The sequence below is a fragment of the Bicyclus anynana genome, chromosome 20 (assembly GCF_947172395.1).
Source record: "Bicyclus anynana chromosome 20, ilBicAnyn1.1, whole genome shotgun sequence".
Taxonomy (NCBI): Eukaryota; Metazoa; Arthropoda; class Insecta; order Lepidoptera; family Nymphalidae; genus Bicyclus; species Bicyclus anynana.
The window spans coordinates 3907606-3934733 of record NC_069102.1 but is presented as its reverse complement, the minus strand read 5'-3'; the positions used below and the strand labels follow the sequence as shown (position 1 = coordinate 3934733).

Genomic DNA, 27128 nt, shown 5'->3' with positions numbered 1-27128 from the left:
ATTGCCACTTCAGCTTCGCAACTCGTTGAGCTACGTCAGTGACTTTAGTTCTTCAGCGGATTTCCTCAATTCTGATTCGATCAAAATCAGTGTTATGATTATATAATTTCTTATTTAAATTAATTGGCTCAGAGGTGGTTTCGTGGTAGGCATTAGGCCGTGGCTTGTTACCACGCTACCAGCAAAAACGTACCGCCAGGTTATTTAGCGTTCCGGTACGATGTCGCGTAGAAACCGTTGGAGATACTGGTAGAATAAACATGTGCCTCCAAGTTCCAAGTAAGCCCTCTTCCATCTTAAACTGCATCATCAGTCATCACTTAAGATCAGGCGTGATCGCAGTCAAGGGCTTCTTTGTCAAAGAATAAAAAAAAAGAAACAGAATTGGATCCACTAACGCAAACAGAACAGATTCCTTTGAATAACCCACGTTACCCGTTCTAATATTTACCCTCGTAAGTATTAAAACCCCGAATTATTCATCGTGTGGTGGATTTCGTGACACGTTGGCGGAAGTTTGGCGTGATTGATTAAGTGCCGCCTGTCACGTTGACGGGTATTAATCTTATATGTATTAAAATATAATAAAAATACCATTTTGACGTCCGTGTGGTGCACGGAGTATACTGCTTGCTCTCTGCATAAAAACAGATCTCACGCGAAAGGTTTCGCGGGCGATTGCTTGTAAAATATAAAAGGGAAATATCACCTGCAGACTGACTGAATAATCACAAAAGCATTTAAAAATCTAATATTTATAAAGTTGAAAAGATGATAATGGCGAAGATGGTTTCTGCGAAACGCAGCATCCGCTAACAGAGGTTTGTTGGCAACTTTTGTGTTTCCAACCAATGTTACTAAAACTAAAAGTTCATAACCAGCCGTCTCAATCAGTTTTGATGGCAGAATGTCTTGTAACGGCATGAGAGTTCAACCTATAATGCTAAGTTCGAATGAAAGGGGTTAGGCCAATAGTCCTCCACGCTGACCCAATGCGGATTGGCAGACTACACACACGCAGAGAATTAAGAAAATTCTTTGGTATGCAGGTTTCCTTACGACATTTTCCTTCACCATTTGAGACACGTGATATTTAATTTCTTAATGCACACAACTGAAAAGTTAGAGGTGCATGCGCCAAGCGGATTCGAACCCACATTCTTCGGAATCGGAGGCAGAGGTCATATCCACTGGGCTATCACGGCATGAGGGTATAATCACAGAATACAATATTCTATAGACTGAGAATGAAATAGACTAGTGATTGCCATTGCGTTATAATAATAAATAAGCCGTATATTCCATATTTATATTTACATTTCTAAATTACATTTCAAAAGTTGTTAGTAGTTTGTTAGCAAGTTTTCTTAAATTATGTTAGTAATATTAGTTAGTAAGTTCTTATTAAATATGGAACCCCTGAAAGGGTAAAGGCCTCCTCCATCTTCTTCCACAACTCCCTGTCTTTGCCAGATTTCATCCATTCGTTTCCGGCTATCTGAATGATATCATCAGCCCACCGCCTGATTGATCTTCCTACATTTCTTTTTCCAACCTTTCCATTGTGTTGTTTCAACAACGACGATGTGGGACGATGCCATGGTCATCAACAAATCTTCGATTTTGGTGACTTTCATAACAACACAATACAATTTACGTAACGAAAAAAAGTAGGTGTTTGGCTGTTTTCGCGCCCCTTTTTCATTTTTGTACTTAACATGAATTAATTGCGTACTCTTTGTGTGCGATAATAATTAATTAAAGTGTCGGTTCGTTCGTCGACGTGACAGGTCGCATATTTTGTTTACCTATAAAATGTAATGTTTCGAATTATTCTTTTGATGTTTACGTACCGCTCATATCAAAAAACATTTTTTAACAATTTTTGATAACGATTTGTGAACGAAACTGAAGGAAAGTCTGCAAGGCAGAAACTTGTATGTTACGAGTATAATGTAATTTTAGCAAAAGGTTTCAAAAGTGGATTTAAAAAATAAGAGAACCAATGTTGAAAAAAGGTTTCACAATATTTGGCAGGACAACTTAATTAACAAATCGAACTGTAACCAAAACAAACCCCAGAATGGAAGAGAATGACCTTGAGTGGAGTCACGCACTTGTGAACGCTGAGTGTAGGGTTAAGGGCGCCTTTGACTGTTAACAAACACTAACCTTTTCCGCTTAAGTCACTCTCCTCGCCTATTCCAAGTAACCCATACTGATCGTTCGACGGACACTTTATACCACAAGTCGTTCTCGCCAGCAGATCACTGCCCCTCTCTAACTCTCTACAGTTTACGGAAACAAGTTGCGTCACCTGGTTTCGGCACGAGCCAACACGAGATTGAGTGACATCATATCCGTCTCAGACTACTACTACAATAAATTATATTTAAACGCACCATAAACACGTATATACCGTGCGTTTAAATATAATTTATATTCGTTGAACAGTAGGTATAATATATTTTCGTAATGTAAAAATATAATACTATTTTATGGTTATTTTCGTAATGTAGAAATATAATATATGTTCGTACGTGACTCATATTATACGTTTATTATATAGCATCAAAACGGCCTTTTTATCTATTATTTTTTGGTTTATATTACAAGTTCTTCTTCGTTTATATTAGAATTTATCCATCGTATTTGCTGGCAAATATAGGTATCTACTGAAGTTTTTAAGCTATTGCATAACGCGGGTTTTGAGCACGACGACCGAATCAAGAAATTCCGTAACAAAAATAAACAGCCAAGCCATAAATCAAGTTAACACATTTTGACGTTATCATATCGACGTCAACTGGACAAGTGATGTGAAACTAAAGGAAACTGAACTTACTAAACCAGAGTTCGATTCCAGCTCAACGTAGACATTTTTTTATTTTTGGAAATTCCTCGCGCGTTGCGAAAGGGGGCCCAGACGGAAAAAATTAAGACCAAAAGTTGTAACGACACTTTTTGCTATAGTTGTAAGCCTGGCGGAGTGCGCGTGTTTCTGTCTGTCTCTCTCTCTCATAGAAAGAAAGCCAGTTATTTTCGTTTCGTCTTTCTATTTCGCATTGAATAGTGTGGTGTCGTGACGATTATTATTATTATTATTATTTTATTCTTTACAAGATAGCCCTTGACTACAATCTCATCTGATGGTAAGTGATGATGCAGTCTAAGATGGAAGCGGGCTAACTTGTTAGGAGAAGGATAAAAATCCACACTCCTTTCGGTTTCTACACGGCATCGTATCGCGACGCTAAATCGCTTGGCGGTACGTCTTTGCCGGTAGGGTGGTAATTAGCCACTGCCGAAGCCTCCCACCAGCCAGATCTGGACCAATTGAGAAAACCCGCGCCACGCGTATACGGAGGCCGTCAAAAATGATTGTTCGTAACTTATTAGACTTGTTGAGTGTATACAGGTTTTTTGTACATAATAAATAAATAAATTATAAAAAATAATAACAACTTCGTCCCATCCGGGTGTTCTACGACACCTGTCAAGTGTTTTTTTATTTATTTCTTTTATTTTTTATTCTTTTCTGAAGAAAAAAAATTGTGCTTAAATAAAATAAATAAATAATTATACCTAATTGCACAAGTTGATAAAAAATACTATGCTATTTAGCGCGGCAGTCCCCGAGTGCCGAGTATTTTTTAGTTTATTCAGTGAGTTCTTCCGCGAATTCATCCACCGTACCTTTAATCTGGCTTATACTCTATTCATAGAATTGCAGCGCCTTTGTAATGAATCGATACGTGGGTAGAGATCAGAGCACAGGGAATGGAATAGATTTAATCCAATCAATTCTTTCCAAATGTTTTCCTGTTAGTTGGCAACAGAGATTTTCTAAAAAATTGCAGTTCAACTTACAATATATTTTATCATTTTGTCAATTGAACAATGTCGTCGACTAGTACCTTTGTGGCTTCCGATTAATGTCAACAGTAGGTTAATTCACTAACTTTGACGTATGCTAGTTTACATATACGAAATTGAGATTGTATATGTAACAAAAGTCATCAGGTGACTACTGGTGGATGTCATACAGTAGGCAGATGACATTTCTCAATTAATTTGATGTTTATTTTAATAGGTTGATAATAAGGACAAAAATAGTGAATAGGCCTGCTGGTCTACCTAATCTATGATATCAACGAAGGGTTGTCAGTAGGCGCCGGGTGTCATATTCTGCCTATAATAACTTTACGAGATTGCAGGTTACTCATTAAATAAATAGTGAATACGAAATCACGTGACTTAAGAAGTACTAACTATAGCTAGTTGTTAAATTTCGTATAATGCCACTAACATACGTCAAAGTTAGTGAATTGGCCTGATGGTTTCGGGACCGGGTGGTGCGAGGTCCAGGTCATAATCATTAACATCTGATAGTGTTCGTTAAATAGTTAACAAAATTATCACCCGAAACCCGCTCAACCCACATTGGAGCATGTGTGTGTGGAGCAGGATCTATAATAATATGCCCTCTCCCAACGATATTTCATACTAGAGATAGGGCACTAGCGCATCAAACCTGAAGCGGACATCGTTCGTCGTCGTTATCAACCCATATTCGGCTCACTGCTGAGCTCAAGTCTCCTCTCAGAATGGCTCAATCTCAGGTTAGGCCAATAGTCCACCACGCTGGCCCAATGCGGATTGGCAGACTTCACACACGCAGAGAATTAAGAAAATTCTCTGGTATGCAGGTTTCCTCACGATGTTTTCCTTCACCGTTTGAGACACGTGATATTTAATTTCTTAAAATACACACAACTGAAAAGTTGGATGTGCATGCCCCGGACCGGATTCGATCCCTCACCCTCCGGAATTGGAGACAGAGGTCATATCCACTGGGCTATCACGGCTATAAGCAGACATATGTGCATAATTTTATTGTCCTAATTTATTTTCGTCGCTTATTAAATAACGAAAGTTATTTAAACACATAATAACTAAATATTGTCTACAATATCGAGTTGTGTGTTTAGAAAGTGTAAAAAGTATACATACTTAAATATATAATGTAAGTAAATACAAAATTGTGCATGTGTGCTCAGTGGAGTCACTAAATTCGGACCACTTTTTGACTGACTGTAGTAGGTCATTAAAAAAGAATGATATTGATGACCCAGAGACACCCTCCATAATAAAATACGCCGCTTTACGTGAGTTCTACAAAAAAAGTTTCAAATTGTATGGCTTAACTTTGTATACGTGTGTGCGATGTCAAATTACAGCTTTTAGTACTTGGCGAAACTTTAAGAGATCCTTATTGTTTTACCATGAAACCATAAAAAGTGCTAGAGTTTCTTACATGTTTAGATATTAAAAATATAGTTAATTTTGCAGAAATTCACAAGAAGAACTTCTACAATATTGAATTAAGGTTCATTGACTTTGTCTGTCTTGTCAGACTTCTTGTGAAGACTTCGAACTTGATAGCGCGAACTCCTCTTCTAATTTGCGCACGAAAATAACAAGACAAGAAATATTATGAAAATGTAGTTTTTTTTTAATCTGAAAATTTATAATAAAAAACAGAAACTAATATTGTGTGTATTTGCATATCCTATTAAAAGAATACGAAATCTATTGACGATTCGCTTCCATCTTAGAAGTAATCTAAGAAGAATCTTGTAAGGATAAAAATCCACATCCCTTTTGGTTTCTACACGGCATCACATCGGAACATTAAATCGCTTGGCGGCGCGTTTTTTTTTTTAAACAATATTTGCCATGTATTTTAAATATGACCAATATTCCCATTCCCCTCCAACTAGTTGGGAAAGACTGTATTAGGAGTAGGTACGATAGACCATCGGGGCAGGGATTGAACCACCACCCCTCGGTGAGTCCGATCGCTCTTACCGTTGAGCTATTGAGGCTCTAGTCTTTGCAGGTAGGGTGGTAACTAGCCACGCCGAAGCCTCCCACCAGCCAGACCTGGACTAATTAAGAAAACCTCAAGCGGTCCTCAACCACAACCTTAAGCCGGGATCGAACCGGGGCTTATCCCCGGCCATTTTGTAATTCCACCGCGTATAACACTGCGCCACGGAGGTCGCCAAAAAGATTGTTCTTCTCTATACTAATATTATAAAGCTGAAGAGTTTGTTTGTTTGTTTGATTGAACGCGCTAATCTCAGGAGCTACTGGTCCGATTTTAAAAATTCTTTCAGTGTTAGATAGCCCATTTATCGAGAAAGGCTATAGGCTATATATTATCCCCGTATTCCTACGGGAACGGGAACCACGCGAGTGAAACCGCGCGGCGTCAGCTAGTCTTATTATATTCGTACTAGTAGATGCCACGCGGTTTCACAGGCGTGGTTCCCGCTCCCGTAAGAATACAGGGATAAATTAGCCTTAGCCTATAGCCTTCCTCGATAAATGGTCTATCTAAAACTGAAAGAATTTTTCAAATCGGACCAGTAGTTCCTGAGATTAGCGCGTTCAATCAAACAAACTCTTCAGCTTTATAATATCAAGTATAGATTGCCATTAAATATTTGCAGAAAGGTTCACATTTTAGTTGGATTAACGCCGCGCCAAATGCAAATGTATGCCGCCTCCAAAGCCCTCATCAACAGAGGTTAAGTAGATAAGTGTGGAATCGTGGAACTTTTCGCTGAGTTGGCGCAACCTATCGTGATGCCCTTAATTAAGAAGTCCTCCGAGTATCTCAACGAGTCACACTAATTACTTTTCCTGAGGAATCTCAAGGGCGCCTAATGTCATTAGGACTGATCTCGATCGTAAAATCCCGTAGCTCACGCGATCTTGACTTTGTTTACTAACATCAGTATAAAAATAAATAAGTAGTTTTGATACTTTTTATTGCACTATAAAATGAAGCTATATTTATTTGTTATTTGGTAAGTACCTATATTGAAGAGCAACATAAAAATACAATTTGAGTAATTGACGGGATCTGTCAAAGAAGTAGAGCTCGATTTACGACATAACGTTTAATTGTTATAAAGGTTATGTGTGTTTGTGTGTGTGTGTATGGACAACTGGACTGACAACGTCAAGCGAGTCTCAGGGATTCGCTGAATGCAGTCGACTCAGGACCGTGTTGTATGAAAGTCCCTACAAAAGGCCTATGGTCTGCAGTGGACGTTCATCGGCTGATGTGATGATTATGTTGATGGTGATGTTGATGATGATGTTAATGATAATGAAGATGATGATGCTGATGAATGTGTATCTGTGTTAAATTTTAGTAATAATGAATATTAATTATTATTATCAAAGGAGAAGTCAGAAATTGGGCCCAATCTTCATTACTACACTACAGGTACTCATTTGAATCTTAGAAGAAATAATATTGGCCAAGAAGCTTATATTAGGTCTTTTTCCATCTGTGGATTTTAATACACTTTGTCAGTCTCTACAACTTGATTCATTATAAGGTCTCAATAATCCGGAAAATGAAAAAACTCAAGACGGAAGCCTAATTAAATAAAAAACATTAATTAACAATATTACTCATTACAATTTTTTGTTGAGACAGTTGTATTGTTGAATATATTTTTTAATTGTATACTTTGTATGCGTATAATTATATTATATTTGTATCTAAACATATCTGCTATTGGGAAATTGTTATGACTCACGTATCCATTTGTTTTTAGAATTAACGGATATAAACGACTAGCTGACGCCGCGGTTTTACTCGCGTGGTTCCCGTTCCCGTTGGAATACAGGGATAATATATAGCCCATAGCCTTCCTCGATAAATGGGCTTAACAAAGAAAGAATTTTTCATATCGGAGTAGTTCCTGAGATTAGCGCGTTCAATCAAACAAACAAACAAACTAATAATAAATAATATTATTTAGCATAGATATATGAAATATAACAGCTAAGTAATTTTTTAAAATTTCTCAAACCAGGTTATCTTTTCGTTAGAGCAATGTCGTGATAGCCCAGTGGATATGACCTCTGCCTCCGATTCCGGAGAGTGTGGATACGAAATCGGTCTGGGGCATGCACCAACTTTTCAGTTGTGTGCATTTTGAGAAACTTAGTATCACGTGTTTCGAATGGTGAAGGAAAAACATCGTGAGGAAACCTGCAAACTAGTAAATTTTCTCAATTTTCTGCGTGTGTTAAGTCTGCCAATCCGCATTGGGCCAGCGTGGTGGACTATTGGCCTAACAGCTCTCATTCTGAGAGGAGACTCGAGCTCAGCAGTGAGCCGAATATTTATGTTTGTAGTTAATACCAACTTCAGTAGATAGTATTACTCAATGATCTAGCTGATCTACCTTCCTAAGACACTATGACCGCCACTTCAAAATAGCATGCACGTTTTTTGTTTTTTTTTTGTCTAACATCTTTATTTATTCCATTTCCATAGCCTTTATTTCTAATTCAGTGTAATTTGCGCCTAAGTTCTAGTCAAGTAAAATATAATAACACTAGCGGACGCCCGCAACTTCGTTCGCGTAAAATCTGTTTCTTTAGTCTGTGGATTATTCCGGGAAAAAAGGAGCCTATGTTCTGCTCCCAGGTACACTTTATATCTATACCAAATTTCGTTCAAATCGATTCAGCGGTTTAGCCGTGAATAGGTAACAGACAGACAGACTTACTTTCGCATTTATAATATTAGTATTAGTATAGAATTGAGTTTTAAAGATATTAACCCTTCGTCATCAATCTTTCTCCAAAGTTTCTTGAGGTTGAGACCCTTGTGACATATTAGAATCATTTATCATGTCTGTTATGGCATTTTCTTTGCTGCGGTCATCATATGTGTCATGAAGTTATTTCAATCTTTTTACAATCAAGCTATTTTTAGCTGCTATGATGGATTGGGGTAAAAAACTGCAAAGTGACAAAGGAAAACGGATATATATTTTGACGGCCTCCTAAATTTATTTTTTAATAAATATTTAATAAATTTTTAATTAATTTAATAAATTTAGAATCAAGTTTTCATGTAATTAGATTTTGATTATTTACTCTTTAAGTAATTAAGATTGTAAAACGTTACCACCTTATCGGACATGGCGGCGATCTACCAATAGGAAATGATCACATAACTCTCTTGGGACTTGCTCGATGTGCTTCCTCTACCACAACTACCAGGGTAAAATAGTAAAATTAAGAGTAGTTTATTCTGTAAGCGATTAGTGAGTTTATGCGTTGCGTACCTATTTTATAAATGACAGAACCGATGGCCAAGGTCAGTTCAGCGGTTCTGTCCACTCTACTTTTTCTACGACATATATATTCATAGTAGAACATATAAAGTATTCCTAAACCTAATATCGTTTTATTTCGTTATTTGTACTTTGTTGTAATATATTTCAATATCAAAGTAGGTGTCCAATTCATCTTTTCTTACCGCTCTAATATATATTCATGATGTTTGTCGGAGAGGCTTCGAAGGCTAACATGTGGTGAAATTACATTGAGGCAGCGCGTTTGTTACACGTACCTAGTAGCCTGATATTAAAATATCTAGCGCCTGTATTTTGTTAGGATGTTTATATTTTCCATACTAACATTTTGTACTTTACATATGGAAATCCTACAAATATTATAAACGCGAATGTTTGTATGGATGTTTGTTACTCTTTAACGCCGCAACTACTGAACCGATTTGGCTGAAATTTGGAATGGAAATAGATTTTACTCCGGATTAACACATAGGTTACTTTTCATCCCGGAAAAATCCATGGTTCCCGAGGGATTTGTGGTAAACTAAATTTCACGCGGACGAAGTCGCGAGCGTCCGAGTCCGAGTCCGAGCTAGTTATTTTCATAAACTAAGCAGACGGCGGGGGATTGAGATGGAGAGTTTAATAGTAAGAATTATAATAGAATATAACAATTAATAATAAATAAATAAATAAATAAATATACTTAAACAATACACTATCACTATCAAGCCCCAGAGTAAGCATAGAGAGTAGCTTGTGTTATATTATAATATTAATGTACAATTATATACTACATATAAAAACTTATATACTTATACACACAGACACTGGAAAACACCCATGCTCATTACACAAATATTTTCCAGTTGTGGGAATCGAACCCACGGCCGTGGATGCAGAAAGCCGGGTCACTACCCACTGCGCCACGCGGCCGTCAAATGGATCCGTCCTAACCTAATTCGGTGGCTTATAATAGGCTGATTATGCTAATGATTTTTTGTAGTTTTAAATTTACCCTTACCCTTGGTTATTTTTATTACCTTTTTTAATTTACCCTTGGACTTCGAATTGAATCTAGTGGACGACTTCGGCCGTGGCCGGATTTCAGCCGACGCCAAACATTTTACGAATCAATGACATCACATCACATCACAAAACACTGACTTAATGTTCTAGTCATGACTTACTAATTCATTTAAACGTAACATTCGTGTGTATAAAAAAATGCATTTTGTTAAATAGCTTAGCAACAATTGACATGCCCACAGATATAAGAATTAGCTTTTAGCGGTCTCTGTTCTGTGGATATGCCCAACGATTAGTAATCGTATTTTGTGTGAGTATCTTTTATTACAATGATCGTAATATCTCTGCGATAGTTTTTTGTTGTGCTTCCTTCGAAAACAACAACAGCTGTCTATAAATATCTTATGTCATATAAGACATTTTTTGTTGTTGTCTAGGGGCCTGTCATGGCCAGACCTTATTTTATAAAACCTAAAAGTTTGGCAGTACATTCTTTAACCATGCGTATGTATGGTAGGCAATTATGAATGATGATGACTTTGGTAGGTAGAAGGTTTCAAAAGTCCTGATCATCAATTATATAAATGGTGTCCCGTATATATTACACACACACATCAAGGCCTACTAAAATAACGCAATATAATGTTAGCCGAAATTTTACGGTTTTTGGAATTGATATTTTGGTACAAAAATCTAATAACTTAAACCTTTTAAAAAGAGATTCATCTGGAACCACCGATCATGACAGGACAGGACAGGACAGACAGACAGACAATTTTAAAAATAAGCCAAGATCTGACAATCGCATGCTCTTGTTGTATTGCGTCAACGACGTCTAGACTAAAAAAGTCTAGTAAAAAAAAAAAAACAATGAAACATCAAACCAATGCGTTCTGCGAAATGTGTTGTTGTGTTTAAAAATTTCCATAATTAGTTACTCAACGACTAAGTGAACATAGTGTCAATGGAAATTTTCGATGCAAGTTTTTTTAGGTCTTTGGTGAAGGACGCGACTTGCTTGGACAACCTTGTGCCTTCTCACCTTCTGACACTATGGGATATCTGGGCACTGCTGCTGTGTCAGCACAGACCCTCAAGCAGCGTATATGCCTCGGCGTATATACCAATCTCGTTGGAGAATTAAAAAAAATCGTGAATCTATTAACCGACCCGTGACCAGAAGGCTGGCCTATATTTCGGTCAGTGCATTAGTATTACCATACATGGCGGCAATACTGGCAGCCTTCTGGGCACTATACCAATGAATGTCGATTTTTTAACAATGTTATACTTAAAAAATATACAAAACACTACTAAAAACTTATAAAAAAATTTAACCCTCCCGCTGCGGGACATTTGAGTGCCCAAGCAACCGGTGGTCAGGGCTCCAGAGTGAGGAACCTCCTCAATGCGCGCCGTCTTAAGAATCACTGCCTTCTGTATCCGACTCTTGATCCAACAGTTAAGCGAAAGCTTCTTAAGGTGTTGGTCGAAGCTTTTCGCTATAAGACCATTGACTGAAACAACTATCGGAACAATAACAGTTGACTCAGCATTCCACATGGAGGTAATCTCGTGAGCAAGATACTTTTTCCTTTTCCTTATTAAGATTATCATTATTATCATCAGTCTGTTATAATGGCCTACTAATCAGAGCACAGACCTGATCTGTCCTTTAACGGAAAGGATTTAGATTATACCATGTTGCTGACTGATTGGCAAGGATGGCAAGTTGTGTTAAAGTTAGATTCTGTAACAATACCACGTTAATGGTAATAATCTAAGTACGTCTGAAAGTGTTAAGTAAGTAAGGCCAACAACTAACCTAACTTCAGTCCGAGAGTTTTTACTAAAATTTTTTTTGAAGTAAGAAAAGCTCACTATTTCACAGCCTCAGACTCGAACCCCGGTCCTAGTTATCCAAAGCGACATAGGCTAACAACCAGACCAACTACACAACTGACAGCGATGAATGAAAATCTCACGATTAATGCACGTCACATACCTGCACGCACGATTTCACACCCGAAGTCTTTCTCCCCGTCGCCCGCATATCATGGTGTTATCAAGCAACTTGCCAAACTAGAGGTAACGAAGACTAGTGAGGTAGAGTAGGTAACTACCTACTTGCCCATTATTGATGGTGAAGCTACCATATTAAAAAAATAGCATATAGCTAATTAAAAAAAAAATAATTTCGACACATCGGTTTTTTCTTTAGTAAAGGAGAAAAATTCAAGAACAGCACTCAAGCAATATTTTCCTCCAAAACCCTAATATTATAAACGCGAAAGTTTGTATAGGTATTTGTTTACACAAGTAAGCTTAATTTGTTACGCCTTTGGTATGATATCGCAAAATAAGTTTATAAAGATTATCTATACTAATATTATAAGAGGAAACTTTGTTTGTATGTTTGTTTGTTTGTTTGATTGTAATGAATAGGCTCAAAAACTACTGGACCGATTTTAAAAATTCTTTCACCATTCGAAAGCTACATTATCCACAAGTAACATAGGCTACATTTTATTTTGGAAAAAAATAGGGTTCCGTAAGATATTTAGGTTTTTCGGACACAAGGTGTAAAAAAACAACCAGAAAAGTAGGGTAGGGGTAGGTAGGAGTATGGTAGGGGTAGGGGTAGGTTAGGGGTAGACTAGGGGTAGAGTAGGGGTAGGATAGGGATAGTTGAAAGTTTACATCGAGTTTCACGCGGACGAAGTCGCGGGCGTCGGCTATATATTTACAAGATTGGACTAAAACTTACATGTCTATATAGATTACAAAAATATATTTCGATTGATACCTAATACTACACAAATTATAAGAAAAATGTAGCTTAAATCAACCAAAATGCAAAACAACCTTCAAACGCCATTTTCTAAAAACAGGGTTTTTTGAGATACAGTGTTTTGGGTTTACACGGTAGCGAAGCGCTACTTATTATGCGTTATATTTTTATACATAAGAAAAAACATAATTAGTTGTTTCTTGGTAACAAGGAAAATACGTCTGCATTACCATTTTTGTAATCTGATTATGTTAATCTATACTAATATAATAAAGCTGAAGAGTTTGTTTGTTTGTTTGTTTGTTTGATTGAACGCGCTAATCTCTGGAACTACTGGTCCGATTTGAAAAATTCTTTCAGTGTTAGATAGCCCATTTATCGAGGAAGGCTATAGGCTATATATTATCCCTGTATTCCTACGGGAACGGGAACCACGCGGGTGAAACCGCGCGGCGTCAGCTAGTTTATTCATATAATTTTCATTAATATAATTAATTATAAGCAAGTCGTGATCAATGTTTGTATTTATTTATTTATTTATCGTATTGTCGAAGGACCAAAGGGCATAATATTTTTCGATTAAGATGGTGTTTAGGTAAACATTATAATTCTCTTTCCTTTTTCATGTCTTTATTTACAAGAATATATATTATATTACAAAAGCCTAAAATTGGCGTTAAATATTTTTTATTTTTATTCTTTACAAGTTAGCTCTTGACTAGTGATGATGCAGTCTAAGATGGGAGCGGGCTAACTTGTTAGGAGGAGGATGAAAATCCACACCCCTTTCGGTTTCTACACGGCATCGTACCGGAACGCTAAATCGCTTGGCGGTACGTCTTAGCCGGTAGGGTGGTAACTAGCCACGGCCGAAGCCTCCCACCAGCCAGACCTGGACAAATTAAGAAAATCTCAATCTGCCCAGCCGGGGATCGAATCCAGGACCTCCGTCTTGTTATATCCACCGCGCATACCACTGCGCCACGGAGGCCATCATTTGGTAATATGGAGTAAAGTAGTACGGTAGGCTGGAGTTTTTTTTTCTGTCTGAGTAGGTGCCGATAGCTCCCTGCGGAACCACTACGGCATCACCGGGGGTTGGGCGAGCGCAGAAGCATCGCTTGATGAGACCCGAAGGCTGAAATAAAGATAGAGGACGGAACGGCTCTCTAAGGGCGTCTCCTATGAGACTCGGACCTCGGCTTAGAGGGCCATTCTGGAGGAGGTAACCGTGACCTGAGTGAATCAGTCCGGACGACCCCGAGATCGTGAGTTAGAAAACCCACGTCCGGGTAACGTTAGATATCGGTGACCTCGTCTTCGCCGGCGAAGACGCTGTGTAGCTTGTGATTGTGTTGCCTGAGAAGCATTGTCGGTTGTTATGTCATCGTCTGAATCGTAAAAGACGTTCTTGGGACACCTCTGCTTGCAGTTAGCGTTTAGGTTGGGAGTGTAATTGCAGGCCTCAACCAATAGTTGGTTGGGATGGATGGCAGCTCTGTCAAAATAGTTTTGAGAGAGCTGTTTCATGTTACTAGGCTGGAGTATTTGATGTTGAATGCGCCGATTCCCGGTGCCGGCGCCGATGACCCCCTCCCGCAGCTCCTAATGACCGCTCCCCTCGCACGTCTGCGCGTGAACAGATGGAGTAAATTGACGGCCTCCGTGACGCAGTGGTATGCGCGGTGGATTTACAAGACGGAGGTCCTGGGTTCAATCCCCGGCTGGGCCGAATGAGGTTATCTTAATTGGTCCAGGTCTGTCTGGTGGGAGGCGGCTCGAGAGAGTTTAGAGTATATATGACTACGAGTAAATAATTAAGGAATCGATTGCACAGTTTTTGCCGAGGTTTCCCAGTATTTCAGAACCCCTGTTTGTTGTTAGAAAACAGTCGGGACCTGTCGGGAAATGTAGACGAAAATCATTCTACACTTCTGGACTGAGCTTGTTTTTTTTTCTTTTCAGTTTTTGTATAATTTATGCAGTCGGGTTTTTTATTTGTTTAATTAATTTATTTATTTGATATTTTGTGTTAAAACAGTTATATAAACATAATATAATATATATATTTTTGAAATTGTCTTTTTATATCCATATTATTAGGGTAAGGTAAAAAAAAACTTACCCACCCCCACCTTTTTTTAGCCTTAGCCTATGTCACTACCACAATTCTAACGAACTCAATGACATCTCATATGTCAAAATCTGTCCAGCCGTTTGGGCTGTAGGGCGTGTCAAAGAAATGGAAATACATATACACATACAAACATACACCCATACACAGACACAGAAAAACGTTACCCTCCTTCTGACGCAGTCGGGTCTAATATCATCATCATCATCATATCAGCCGATGGACGTCCACTGCAGGACATAGGCCTTTTGTAGGGACTTCCAAACATCACGATACTGAGCCACCTGCATCCAGCGAATCCCAGCGACTCGCTTGATGTCGTCAGTCCACCTGGTGGGGGGTCGGCCAACACTGCGCTAGGTGTCTAGGGTCTAATATAATACTAATAAATGCTTATAAACGACTTTTAATGAAAATACTAATAAAAGCTCAACAAGGATAAAAAGCATATTTTTAAACCTATTTCAAGAAAAGGAGGAAGAACATAATATTAGTTATTTTTGTTATTAGTTATGTTATTTTTTTTTTAACTTTTCATTTTTCCATGTTTAATGTAAGCATAATTCGCGCATTCTAGCTCTATCACTATAAGCAATTTTGTTCTCTGATTTCAGTTTATTTTTATTTTAACACCAATCTACTGCACCGATTTTCCTGAAAAGTTAATAGGACAAATCAGAGATAATACTCTTTCAAACAAAAAACATTCAAAATAGGTTAATAAATAAAAAATATAATTCAAAGTTACAAACGTAAAAAATATATTAAACCTGGATTATGAGTTAATGTGTAAAATTATTATAAAACAAATCAGCATAACAACGGGATAACGTCACAAAAACTCTCTAGATGACTGAGAAAAAATGACATCCTCGAAATTGAAATACTAGCATTGTTTTTGTTCTAATGCGTCAAAATACACGCAGTCAAGGACCCGATCTCGTTGCTAGTATAAAAAGAATTGGAAAATTAACTTACGCATCATATTTAACTAAGTTGTTACATACTAAAGGTGGGTAATATATTTACTAATTTTTATATTTAATTTAAAAATTTTAAAATACTTGGTAATTACTTTACGTAATTAAGTTTTTTTCTTTGTTATCTTTTTGATTATACCTTTGTTTTTGTGATTTTAACGTGTCGTTTGTATAAGGGTTAACCATTTTTAAAGAAGTTTTTTGTTTTCTTTTTTGAACAGTCAATTTTTTTATTGATTAGTATCTTACTGAGTTACGGATCTTATGATTAATAAATGTGGTTTATGGTTTAATCTTTTTTTACATTTTTATTTAACGGCCGCTAACAACAACGGTTGTTGTTGGCGACCTTAAATCATTGACAGTTTTTATTTATCATAAAAATCTTTTTAACATAAAAATGGAACCGACTAAATATGCATTTCAGTTGTTTTTATTTTAACACAAAATAACTATACTGACTTCCATGAAAATTAAATGGGACCAATCTTTAACTGGATATAGTGTTTCAAACAAAAATAGAATTTTCAAAATTGGTTAGTAAATGACGAAGTTCGAAGGTGACAAACATTAAAAAAAACATACACGTTCAATTGAAAACCTCCTCCTTTTTTTGAAGTCGGTTAAAAATGTATAAAACACAGTCTCATTATCAGTATTGTCAACGGCCCGTTATATGGCCTTCCTCTTTTTTACGTAATTAGCATACGCCGCGCGGTTTTACCCACGTGGTTCCCGTTCCCGTAGGAAAACGGAGATAATTTAGCCTTACTCGATAAATGGGCTATCTAACACTAAAAAAAATTTTCAAATCGGACCAGTAGTTCCTGAGATTAGCGCGTTCAATCAAACAAACAAACTCTTCAGCTTTATATATTAGTACAGATACGGTAGTTGACTCATATCAAATTTGATAGAAACAATATTAATTTCGCATAGTACATGGAATAAGGGTCCGAAATATATCGATATTAATTAATAAAAATTAAGGATTTGTTAAAAAACTTACTGTAAAAATCAAAATACGTCAAAAAAGCTGCCGTCCATTTTGTGACGTCACAATGTTACTTGATGTACTAACGTCGAACTAATTGTTAAATAATGTTTTTGTCAAACGATTGTAAGGGATTTGTTATAGTGACGTCATGAAACAGTTGAAATATAGACCATCATGGCCGACGGGCGTTTTGGCTCGTATTGTCAAAAACATATTTAAAACTAAAATTTTCATGTAATTACGTCTTAAAATATGAAAAATTCAATCTAGCAGAACGATAGTAAACTATTTAAGATCATTCAAAAAATGTGTCAAATAGCCTATTAATTGTTAAATTGTTCATCGAATTATGGCGAGTCCACTGCATAGTGTAAGGGGTGGCGAGAAAAGAAACTCGAGGTTCACAAACACACCACTTTAATAACACAACTCTTCGAATATATATATATATATATACAAAAACTGAACCCGCCTCATCCATGAAGCCACGTTTTTATACCTTTCCAACGGAATAAACAACAAGAACGAAATATAGTCAAACATCAATCTTTTATCTATACGGATATTGACATAACTTCATTTATAAATTATGTCAATATACGTTTTTAAATCTATTTATTTATTTTAGTTTAGTTTCGTATATTTTAGTTTAATTTTAAGAACAAAGAATTACTCGTCATTATACGTCATGGTACCTACGTATATTGACAACACTACAGTTATAACCAGGTTGTTTGTAACATATAATGTAGCATATCCGTTAATACAAATGCCTTCTTATTTAATTTTCTAACGTTAGGCACTATTTCTTTTTCAGACAGATCCGGTAATCATGAAGCTGGTAATCATCCTCGCTCTGGTCGCCTTCGCCGCGGCGCGACCTGACGGCGACTACAGCCGTTACGAGAACTTTGAAGTTGACGAAACAATCAGCAATTTACGTTTACTCAAAAGCTTCGTATACTGCTTCTTAGACCGCGGCAAATGCACCCCAGAGGCCGCTGATTTCAAGAGTGAGTAACAACATCCCATCGATGGTACATCGATGTTACATCGATGTATCATCCTACCGGCCAATTCCACTAACTTTGGCGTTTTTTTTCTATTCTCTACATGTTAGTACTTGACTACAATCTCACCTGATGGTAAGTGATGATGCAGTCTAAGATGGAAGCGGACTAACTTTTTAAGAGGAGGATAAAAATCCTTTCGGTTTCTACACGACATCGTGCCGAAGGCTCCCACCAGCCAGACCTAGACCAATTAAGAAAATCATAACCGTTGCGGTACGATGTCGTATAGAAAAGGGGTGTGGATTTTCATCCTCCTCCTAACAAGTCCGCTGCCATTACAGGTTGCATCATCACTTACCATCAGGTGAGATTGTCAAGGGCTAACTTGTAAAGAATAAAAAAAAAACCTCAGGCGGTTACTAGGCGGCATCATACTGGAATATAAGAATAATATTTAACGCTCAATAGCTTTAGAGATTAGCACGGTTAACCATACACAAAAAAATAATCTATACTCTATACTAATATATAGCTGACGAGTTTGTTTGTTTGATTTAACGCGCTAATCTCAGGAACTACTGGTGCGATTTGAAAAATTCTTTCAGTGCTAGATAGCCCATTTATCGAGGAAGGCTATAGGTTATATATTATCCCCGTATTCCTACGGGGACGGGAACCACGCGGGTGAAGCCGCGCGGTGTCAGCTAGTATCAGTACAAAGTAAAGATAAGACAATTCATTTTGCATTAATTAAATATCTTTTAAAAGAGCCGTGATAGTCCAGTGGATATAATCTCTGCCTCCGATTCCGGTTTTGAGCATTTTAAGAAATTAAATATAACGTGTCTCAAACGGGAAAGGAAAACATCGTGAGGAAACCTGCATACCAGAGAATTTTCTTAACTCTCTGCGTGTGTGATGTCTGCCAATCCGCATTGGGCCAGCGTGGTGGACTATTGGCCCAACCCCTCTCATTATGTAAGGAGACATGAGCTCAGCAGTGAGCCGAATATGGGCTGATAATGATGATAATGATGATGAAATATCTCTCAATTACAGAATGGGTACCTGAAGTCTTAGAAACAGACTGCGCAAAGTGCTCCGAACACCAGAAGTCCCTCATAGCTCAAGTGTTGGAAGCGATCAGTCAAAAACTGCCTGAAGAATGGGAAGAACTGAAGAAAAAGCACAACCCTGACGGCAAGTTCGACGACACAGTTAGAGAGTTCCTCGCCAAATACGGCAAAAATAAGCAATGAAATACAAAATAGTTTTAAAATAATTTGAATCTTGTGATATATAGACTCATAATAAAGTTTGATTTCAATATTTTTTTGTCTATTTGTTAACTACTCCAAGATTCGGAATACCCAGCCCTCCTAGCCAAGTGGCAGGTTGATTCTCTTTCAACAATCGCTAACGCTTCGAAAACTAGAAAGATGTATGGGAATGACTTTTTAATCGACAGGTCACGTGATCAAGATCTATTTGCATACATTTGTCTAGTTTTCGAAGCGTTGGTAATTGTAGAAAGAGAATCGACGTTCCACTTGGCTCGGGGGGCAGGTTATAATGTATCGATTCTCTTTCTACAGTCGCTAACGTTTAAACAATTTAATGTATGGGAATGTAGGTCATGTGATCAATATAAGAATAGAACATGAGGCATTCGCACATAAAAATTGCGAAGTGTTAGCGATGGTAGAATCGTTATGTTGGTTAGCAAGCGGCAGCAGAACTCCTAAACCTAGACATATTTTTATTCTTTGACAAGTTCTTTACCTTGAATGCGATCACACCTGATGTTATTTATTAAACTTAACTTAACTTAAATGAATGATGATGAATAGTGATGTTCTACGCAACGCTCAGTTCTTCTCAGCAGAACCTGCCTACCGAACCGGTGGTAGAATCTTTACAAATAGTCAACTGACGTGTCAAAGTGCTTGTAAACTGAGCCTACTTGAAATAAATGAATTTTGAATTTTGAACATCGTACCGGAACGCTAAATCGCTTGACGGTATTTTTTTACCAGCAGGGTGGTAACTAGCCACAGCAAAAGCCGTAGCAGACTTGAGCTAAAAATAGGGTAGTTGACTCATATCAAATTTAATATTTTAATATAAACAATATTAATTTAATGTAGTACATGGATTATGGGTCCGAAATATATCGATATCAATCAATAAAAATTATATATCACGTGTTTTTTCAAAATTTCCAAATATCAATAACGTTGTCGTCCATTTTGTGACGTCACTAAAACATTTGATGTACTAAACGTCCAACTAATTGTTACCTAATATTTTTGTTAAACGTTTCATTTATATGGGATTTATTACAGTGACGTCACGAAACAGACGAAATAAAGACCGTCGTGGCCGACAGGCGTTTTGGCTCGTATTGTCAAAAACATATTTAAAAACTGAAATTACACGCCTCAAAAAAATATGAAAAAATGAACTATTTAAGACGATTAAAAAAATTTTAACTAGCCTATTAGAAAATATAAAATCCCAAGCCTTAATAAAGCCTCTCTGGTGAGAAACAATTGCGCAAGAAAGGTTGTCAAATAATTATGTAGGGGAAGTCTGGGCCAAGTAGACATTTTAACGTTTATCAGCTTAATGAAAGAAAACAATTAGACATATAAATAAACTCACTTATAGGACTTCCTGTTGTAAAAAAACGATCAGATTAGTTTTTGAGTTAAACCGTATTAAATCAATAACTATTCAAACCGATTTATTACTTTCTCGCTTTCACTATTAAAAAGTTACATCTTCATTACTAATTCAACAACAAACAAACAAAAAGCAAATCATATAGGTTTATAATATTACTAAATATGTATTTTCTATAACGAATCAGTTTTTTTTAACTCAATCAATAAATAATAGAAGAAGTGTTGAGTGCAATAATTATTTATTTTTAAAATTTATTTAAACAGGACATCAACAGGTTACAATAAAATCTTATAATAAAATAGAAAGAAATATATAAATTACGGCAATTATTGCAGACCCACTTATTGGTTGTCACAGCATGCACTAAGGATAAGGATAAGGCTTAGTTCGCACTACTCTAGTAATCCAGCCGAGTAAAAACGATTTGAAAAATGTATGAAACCGGAGTGGACTATTATTTAAAACCTTATTACACTAATCGAGGTTTATGAATTAGTATAGTAATAGATAATTAGATAGTGTATCTCCTACTTACGTTTTATTAATTAATTACGAGACATCCTGTACATATATAATTTGATGAGTTATATAAATTTTAAAAGCGAAATCTGTATGTTTCCTACACACCCTTCGATTGGTATGGAAGAAACTCAAATAGCCGCCATAAACTCTGCAGTTATTTTTTTTGTTTTTAAAAGGTTTATACGGTTTTCTTCCAAGATTATGATAACATTGTTTATTTTCTACATAATTATCTTTATTTTTTACATAATATTCGTAAGTGCATTGTCATGTCTTTATAATATAAAAACTTCTGTCGATGTGTTCGTATATCACCCAGGGATAACGAAAAATCCATTTAAAAGAAAAGTTTTTCCAAACTTTATAAGTTTTATTTTGTTCAGGTTTCGGGGGATATTTAAAATTAAGTAAAATAAGCAACAGCGTGGTTTTATAATGGTGTAAGAAATTCAACTAGTCTGTCTGGGAAAATGTAGCTAACTACATTTAATACAAATAATTAATAGAATTAATAATTAAAATATCAGGACCGATTATGATACAATTTGGTAACGTGACGGTGACGTGATCTAGATTGGTCTTAGCTACTCGAGAGATTATTAATATAAGCCATGAAAATCCAATAAGTCAATTCGAAGATATTGGCGATTTTTTAATATGCTGGAAAGACTGACATAACTTAAGAGTCATTTTGTCGGTCTCCGTAACGCAATGGTATGCGCGGTGGATTTACAAGACGGAGGTCCTGCGTTCGAACCCCGACTGGGCCGATTGACGTTTTCTTAATTGGTCCAGGTCTGGCTGGTGGGAGGTTTTGGCCGTGGCTAGTTACCACCCTAACGACAAAGACGTACCGCCAAGCGATTTACCGTTCCGGTACGATGTCGTGTAGAAACCGAAAGGGGTGTGAATTTTCCTCCTCCTAACAAATTAGCCCGCTTCCATCTTAGATTGCATCATCACTTACTATCGTTATAGGTGAGATTGTAGTCCAGGGCTAACTTGTACAAAAAAGTCATTATTTTAGTTAATTTTAACAAAATTAATTAAGGGGTTTCAAACGAAGTGTTTATTTTAAGAAAGCTCCCAGGTGGACTGACTATTTCCAAAATTTCAACCAATTTACACAAAATTTAGATAAATTATATACCTACTTGAACTTTCTTCATGACTCACTAAATTCTACAGAGATGGGTAAAAACATATCCGAAATCCACGTGGAACGAAGTCGCTGCTAAGCGCTAGTATACTATTTGTTCTCGTATATTGTACTTATAAATTTAATTATAAGATATTTTTAACATACATATATCATTAAGAAAATAATGTTCAATTGTCCATAAGTATTTACGTTTTGTACGTTAATAAAATTCAAGGACTCTTTTGTATAAAAGAAGTAAAATTTAAATTCGTCTTCATAATTAATTCAAGTTTCGACTACTAAGGTGGGTGATTAAATAATAAATAAATTAATATTAAGACAAATCACTATCTAACTCCCAAGAAGGCGTAGCCAGTGTTATACATAAGTACTAAGCTGATTTAGAATTTGTGATTTTTTCAGTGTTAATTTTTTTTTAGTCTACAAAGTGTACATTTATGACGTTAGCGTTTGTAGATAGAGAATCGACGTACCACGTAGTTACAGGCACAGGACCTCGTGATCCGAAACCAAGCTAACTACTAGACAAACGAGGCAGTTACCCCTCTATTAGCTAGTTAGTTACGCTCTCTGTTACTTGCTGATAACTCTTGCATCATGTTGCAGTTAATACATTCAGTCATGAAACTCATCATAATGTCCGCTCTGCTCGCGCTGGCGGCCGCTCGTCCTGGCGATGACTATAGCAAATATGATAACTTCGACATCGACGAAGTCACAAACAACGATCGTCTTACGAAGGCTTACGCGCATTGTTTCATCGGTGAAGGAAAGTGCACACCTGAGGGTTTGGACTTTAAGAGTGAGTATTAATCTAATCTATATTCTAAAATCAGGGGGTGATCGATACTGATGTCAAAAATGCAATCAGTAAAATTTTTGTCAGTCTGTCTGTTCGTTATAGAAACAAAAACTACTGGACAGAGTTTAACATAACTTGGTACAATCAATAATTATTCTTCAGATTCCTGGGTAGGTTATAGTATACTTTTCATCACGTTACGATCAATAGGAGCAGAGCAATGAAGCAAAATGTTGAGAGAAGTTACTCAATGATACTACTGTAAGGGCTGGATTAAAGAGGCTTAGATTAGGCTATCGATTTGAAATGTTTTGAGCTATTGATACTCAAATTTTTTTTTGAAATTTCTTTAGATCTGATGGTAGAATGCGGTACATAGAAAGTCTCCTCTTGTGAAGGGTCGCTAACATAGATTGATAGTGAGGAGTTTTTAACCCTTGACTATTGTTTTTAAGTGACGACGCAGTCTAAGAAGCAAGGGGGCTTAAATTTTATAGAGGTACAAGTTTATTCACTTCAGCTTCGCGACACGCTGAGCTATGTCAGTGACTTTGGTTCTTCTGCGGATCTCCTCATTTCTGATTCGATCACGCAGAGATACCTACTCCTAACATAGCTCGTTCCTTCGCCCGCTGTGTGACTTTGAGCCTTCTTATGAGGACCATAGTTAGCGACCAAGTCTCGGAACCATAGGTCATCACTGGCAACACGCACTGTTCGAAGACTTTTGTCTTTAGGCACTAAGGAATTTCGGACGAAAAAACATTGTACACAGGGAAAATAAAAGCAAGTTCCCATTTCCACCTTAGATTGCATCATCACTTACCATCAGGTAAGATTGTAGTCAAGGGCTAACTTGTAAAGAATTTAAAAAAAAGATCTTCAGATAATAATGAGTAAATACAATATTGTTTCTCCCATAGAATGGATTCCTGACGCATTACAAAACAAGTGCGCCAAATGCTCAGATAAACAGAAGGTCCTCGTCGCGCGAATCATCAAGGCTTTGATAGAGAGATTGCCGGAAGAGTGGAAGAAATTGAACAAACTGCACAACCCGGATGGCAAATATGATGAAACTATAACGGAGTTTGTTAAACAATATGGCAATTAGTAATATTTATATTTATAGTGTGGCTAAGATATTATGCCTATGTATTTTTGTAATAAAAACTAGCGGACCCGCTCATGCTTCGCTTTGACTTATTTATTTGCACTTCTTCCCTATCCCTACCTTACACTACCTTACTTCTACCCCTACCACTACCCTACCCCTACCCTACCCCTACCCTACCCCTACCCTACCGCTACTCTACCCCTACCCTATCCCTATACCATAAGGCACTGGGCTATAACGGCTCTTTATATTACATAATATATATATATGTACACATATTAGTCAGCAATACACTACACAGCTTATCTGGAAGCCGTTTTACTAAACAAACGAGTTGTCTGCTTGCCAAGTCACAAACACCTCGGCTACATGCTAACATAGCACATGGGGAGGAAATTAGATTTAGAAACGTTGATTTATAATGTTAGATTCTTGTTAAGTTTGCTTTGAAGACCGACGACATTTTATACTATAGACAATAGACATGTTACGTGCGATACGACTTAGTCTGTGACACTGGACGGATAGCAGCTTAGAGTGGCACAAGCTGCTACAACGTGGTATTAACCTCTTGACTCCTAAATGGACGACCGGTCACCCATCGTATCTGTTACGTGACATGTAAAAAATATAAAGTAAACTTAGGGCAATAGGCGAGCATAGTATCATGCTCTGCGCGATAGAGGAATATAAAGATTTTTTTTAAATGGCTCACAACGGTAGATTAAAACCGTATTCCCTGACCCGTATTTCAACGCAGACGGGCTTTTCGATAAAATACTCGCGGGCAGCGAATGGTTAAAAAAAATCTTACTCATAGACGAGCATTAGAGGCATAGTGCAAGGTACCGGCGAGTTTACGTGAGGTCTCGGAGCCAACCAAAATGCGCTGAGGGGTAGCCACCGACGGGGTTTTAGTGGTAAGTTTCACATAACCCGTCTTGTCCCCCAGTAAGTCCGAAATCTCAGGGTATCTCAGAAAGAGATTTCCTCCGAAAAAAAAGACATGTTACGTGGTCAAAATCACCGCAAAAAGTGATCCGAATTTAGTTACTCCACGCACATGCACAATTTTGTATTTACTTATATTATATATTTATGTATATAGATTATAGGTACAGTGTTTCCTGAATACACATCCCGACATTGTAGACAATATTTAGGTTTTTTTTTAATAACTTTCGGTGTTTACAATGCGACTAAATGAAATTAACACAATTAGCCTCTTATTTGCCTTATAGGCGATAACCCAGTGGATATGACCTCAACCTCCGGTTCTGGAGGGTGTGGGTTCGAATCCGGTCCGAAACCTCCAACTTTTCAGTTGTGTGCATTTTAAGTAATTAAATATCACGTGTCTCAAACGGTGAAGGAAAAATGGCGTGAGGAAATCCGCATAACAGAGTATGAATGTGTCTGCCAATCCGCATTGGGCAAGCGTGGTGTACTTTTGGTCTATCCCCTCTCATTCTGATAGGAAACTCGAACTCAGCAGTGAGCCACATATGGGTTGATAATGATGAATGATGAGCCACTGGATTCGTCACGCTAGTGACGAATCTAATAGTATAAAAACTTTGTTCGCAATTAAATGCGATGCGATTCCTTTATTCAGGATCCGATGCAGCGTGTTTGATTTAAATCATAAATTATTATTTTGTTCTACCAAAGGTGCCACTGACGTAGTAGTAGTCATACAAGAAAAGTATAGACATATTATTAAGTTATCTAGAAATATTATACCTTCTCGTATTTGTGGAATTTATATTAAACGCCTCGTGCCTGCTGTGCACTGTGGAATAAAATTCATCAATAAACTACTGGCTTCAAGTGAGTAAAATACCGGTGAAATTGTATCTTTACTAACTGTTGCCGTCGGCTTCGTTCGCTTTTCACTGAAATGTGTTACTTATTAAAATCTCGTAATTTTGTACAGAGAGATAGAGGTAGGTACTTATATAAATATAAAATACTTACCTGCATAATATTCTTGTACATAGACATATTATGATTTGGTATGAGTATGTACGTATAGGAGTATATAAAAATAGATTAACGACGGATATTTGTTCGATTGTTTTATAATTATATAAACAAAAACAAAATCTTGTTAAGTATAATCTAGGTTTACTACGGCGATGAAACAATCTTAGCGGGCTTAAAGGTAATCCTCAAGCGACCCTAAAACAAAGCGCTGGGATTTTTCCAGGAAAATCCCAAGTTTTTCTAGAGAAAATCACTGTCAATATGTCAATATGTCTAGGTAACCGATTTTTACGGCATTAGAAACAAGTAGGGATAAACCATTTCAAGCATGAATTATAAGACCTTCCCGAAACATCGTGTTTAATCCATATTTTTGTGTTTCCATCTATCAATATGCTATTAATGCCTTTCCCGGTTAAATAGTCACATTTTATCGAGAATTCTGACAACTCTTCGAGGCTGTATTCGCAGTTAATACTCTTCTATAAAACCTGCCCTGGGTTTGATACCTTAGACTAGAGGAGATCGGTTTCATACAAGCTGTGACCAGACCATAAAGTACGTCATTGCGGTAAGTAGCCACGACCGAAGCCTCCCACCAGTCAGACCTGGACCAATTAAGAAAACCTTAATCGGCTTAGCCGGGGATCGAACCCAGGACCTCCGTCTTGTAAATCCACCGCGCAATCCGCTGCGCCACGGGAGCCGTTAGGCCTCTTCGCCACTTGCAT

General features: G+C 37.1%; 1 protein-coding gene across 1 annotated transcript in view; it reads left to right on the top strand.

The window, feature by feature from the left end:
• Window positions 1-24489, top strand: part of LOC112056011 (uncharacterized) — a 282580-nt gene extending 258091 nt beyond the window's left edge. Inside the window, exons 2-5 of the mRNA XM_052887934.1 lie at window positions 17931-18120; window positions 19180-19376; window positions 23099-23294; window positions 24218-24489. Coding sequence (XP_052743894.1) covers window positions 17940-18120; window positions 19180-19376; window positions 23099-23294; window positions 24218-24408 — 765 coding nt within the window. The 5' untranslated portion in view covers window positions 17931-17939 and the 3' untranslated portion in view covers window positions 24409-24489. The remainder of the gene's footprint in view (window positions 1-17930; window positions 18121-19179; window positions 19377-23098; window positions 23295-24217) is intronic.
• The last annotated feature ends 2639 nt before the right edge of the window (window positions 24490-27128 follow it).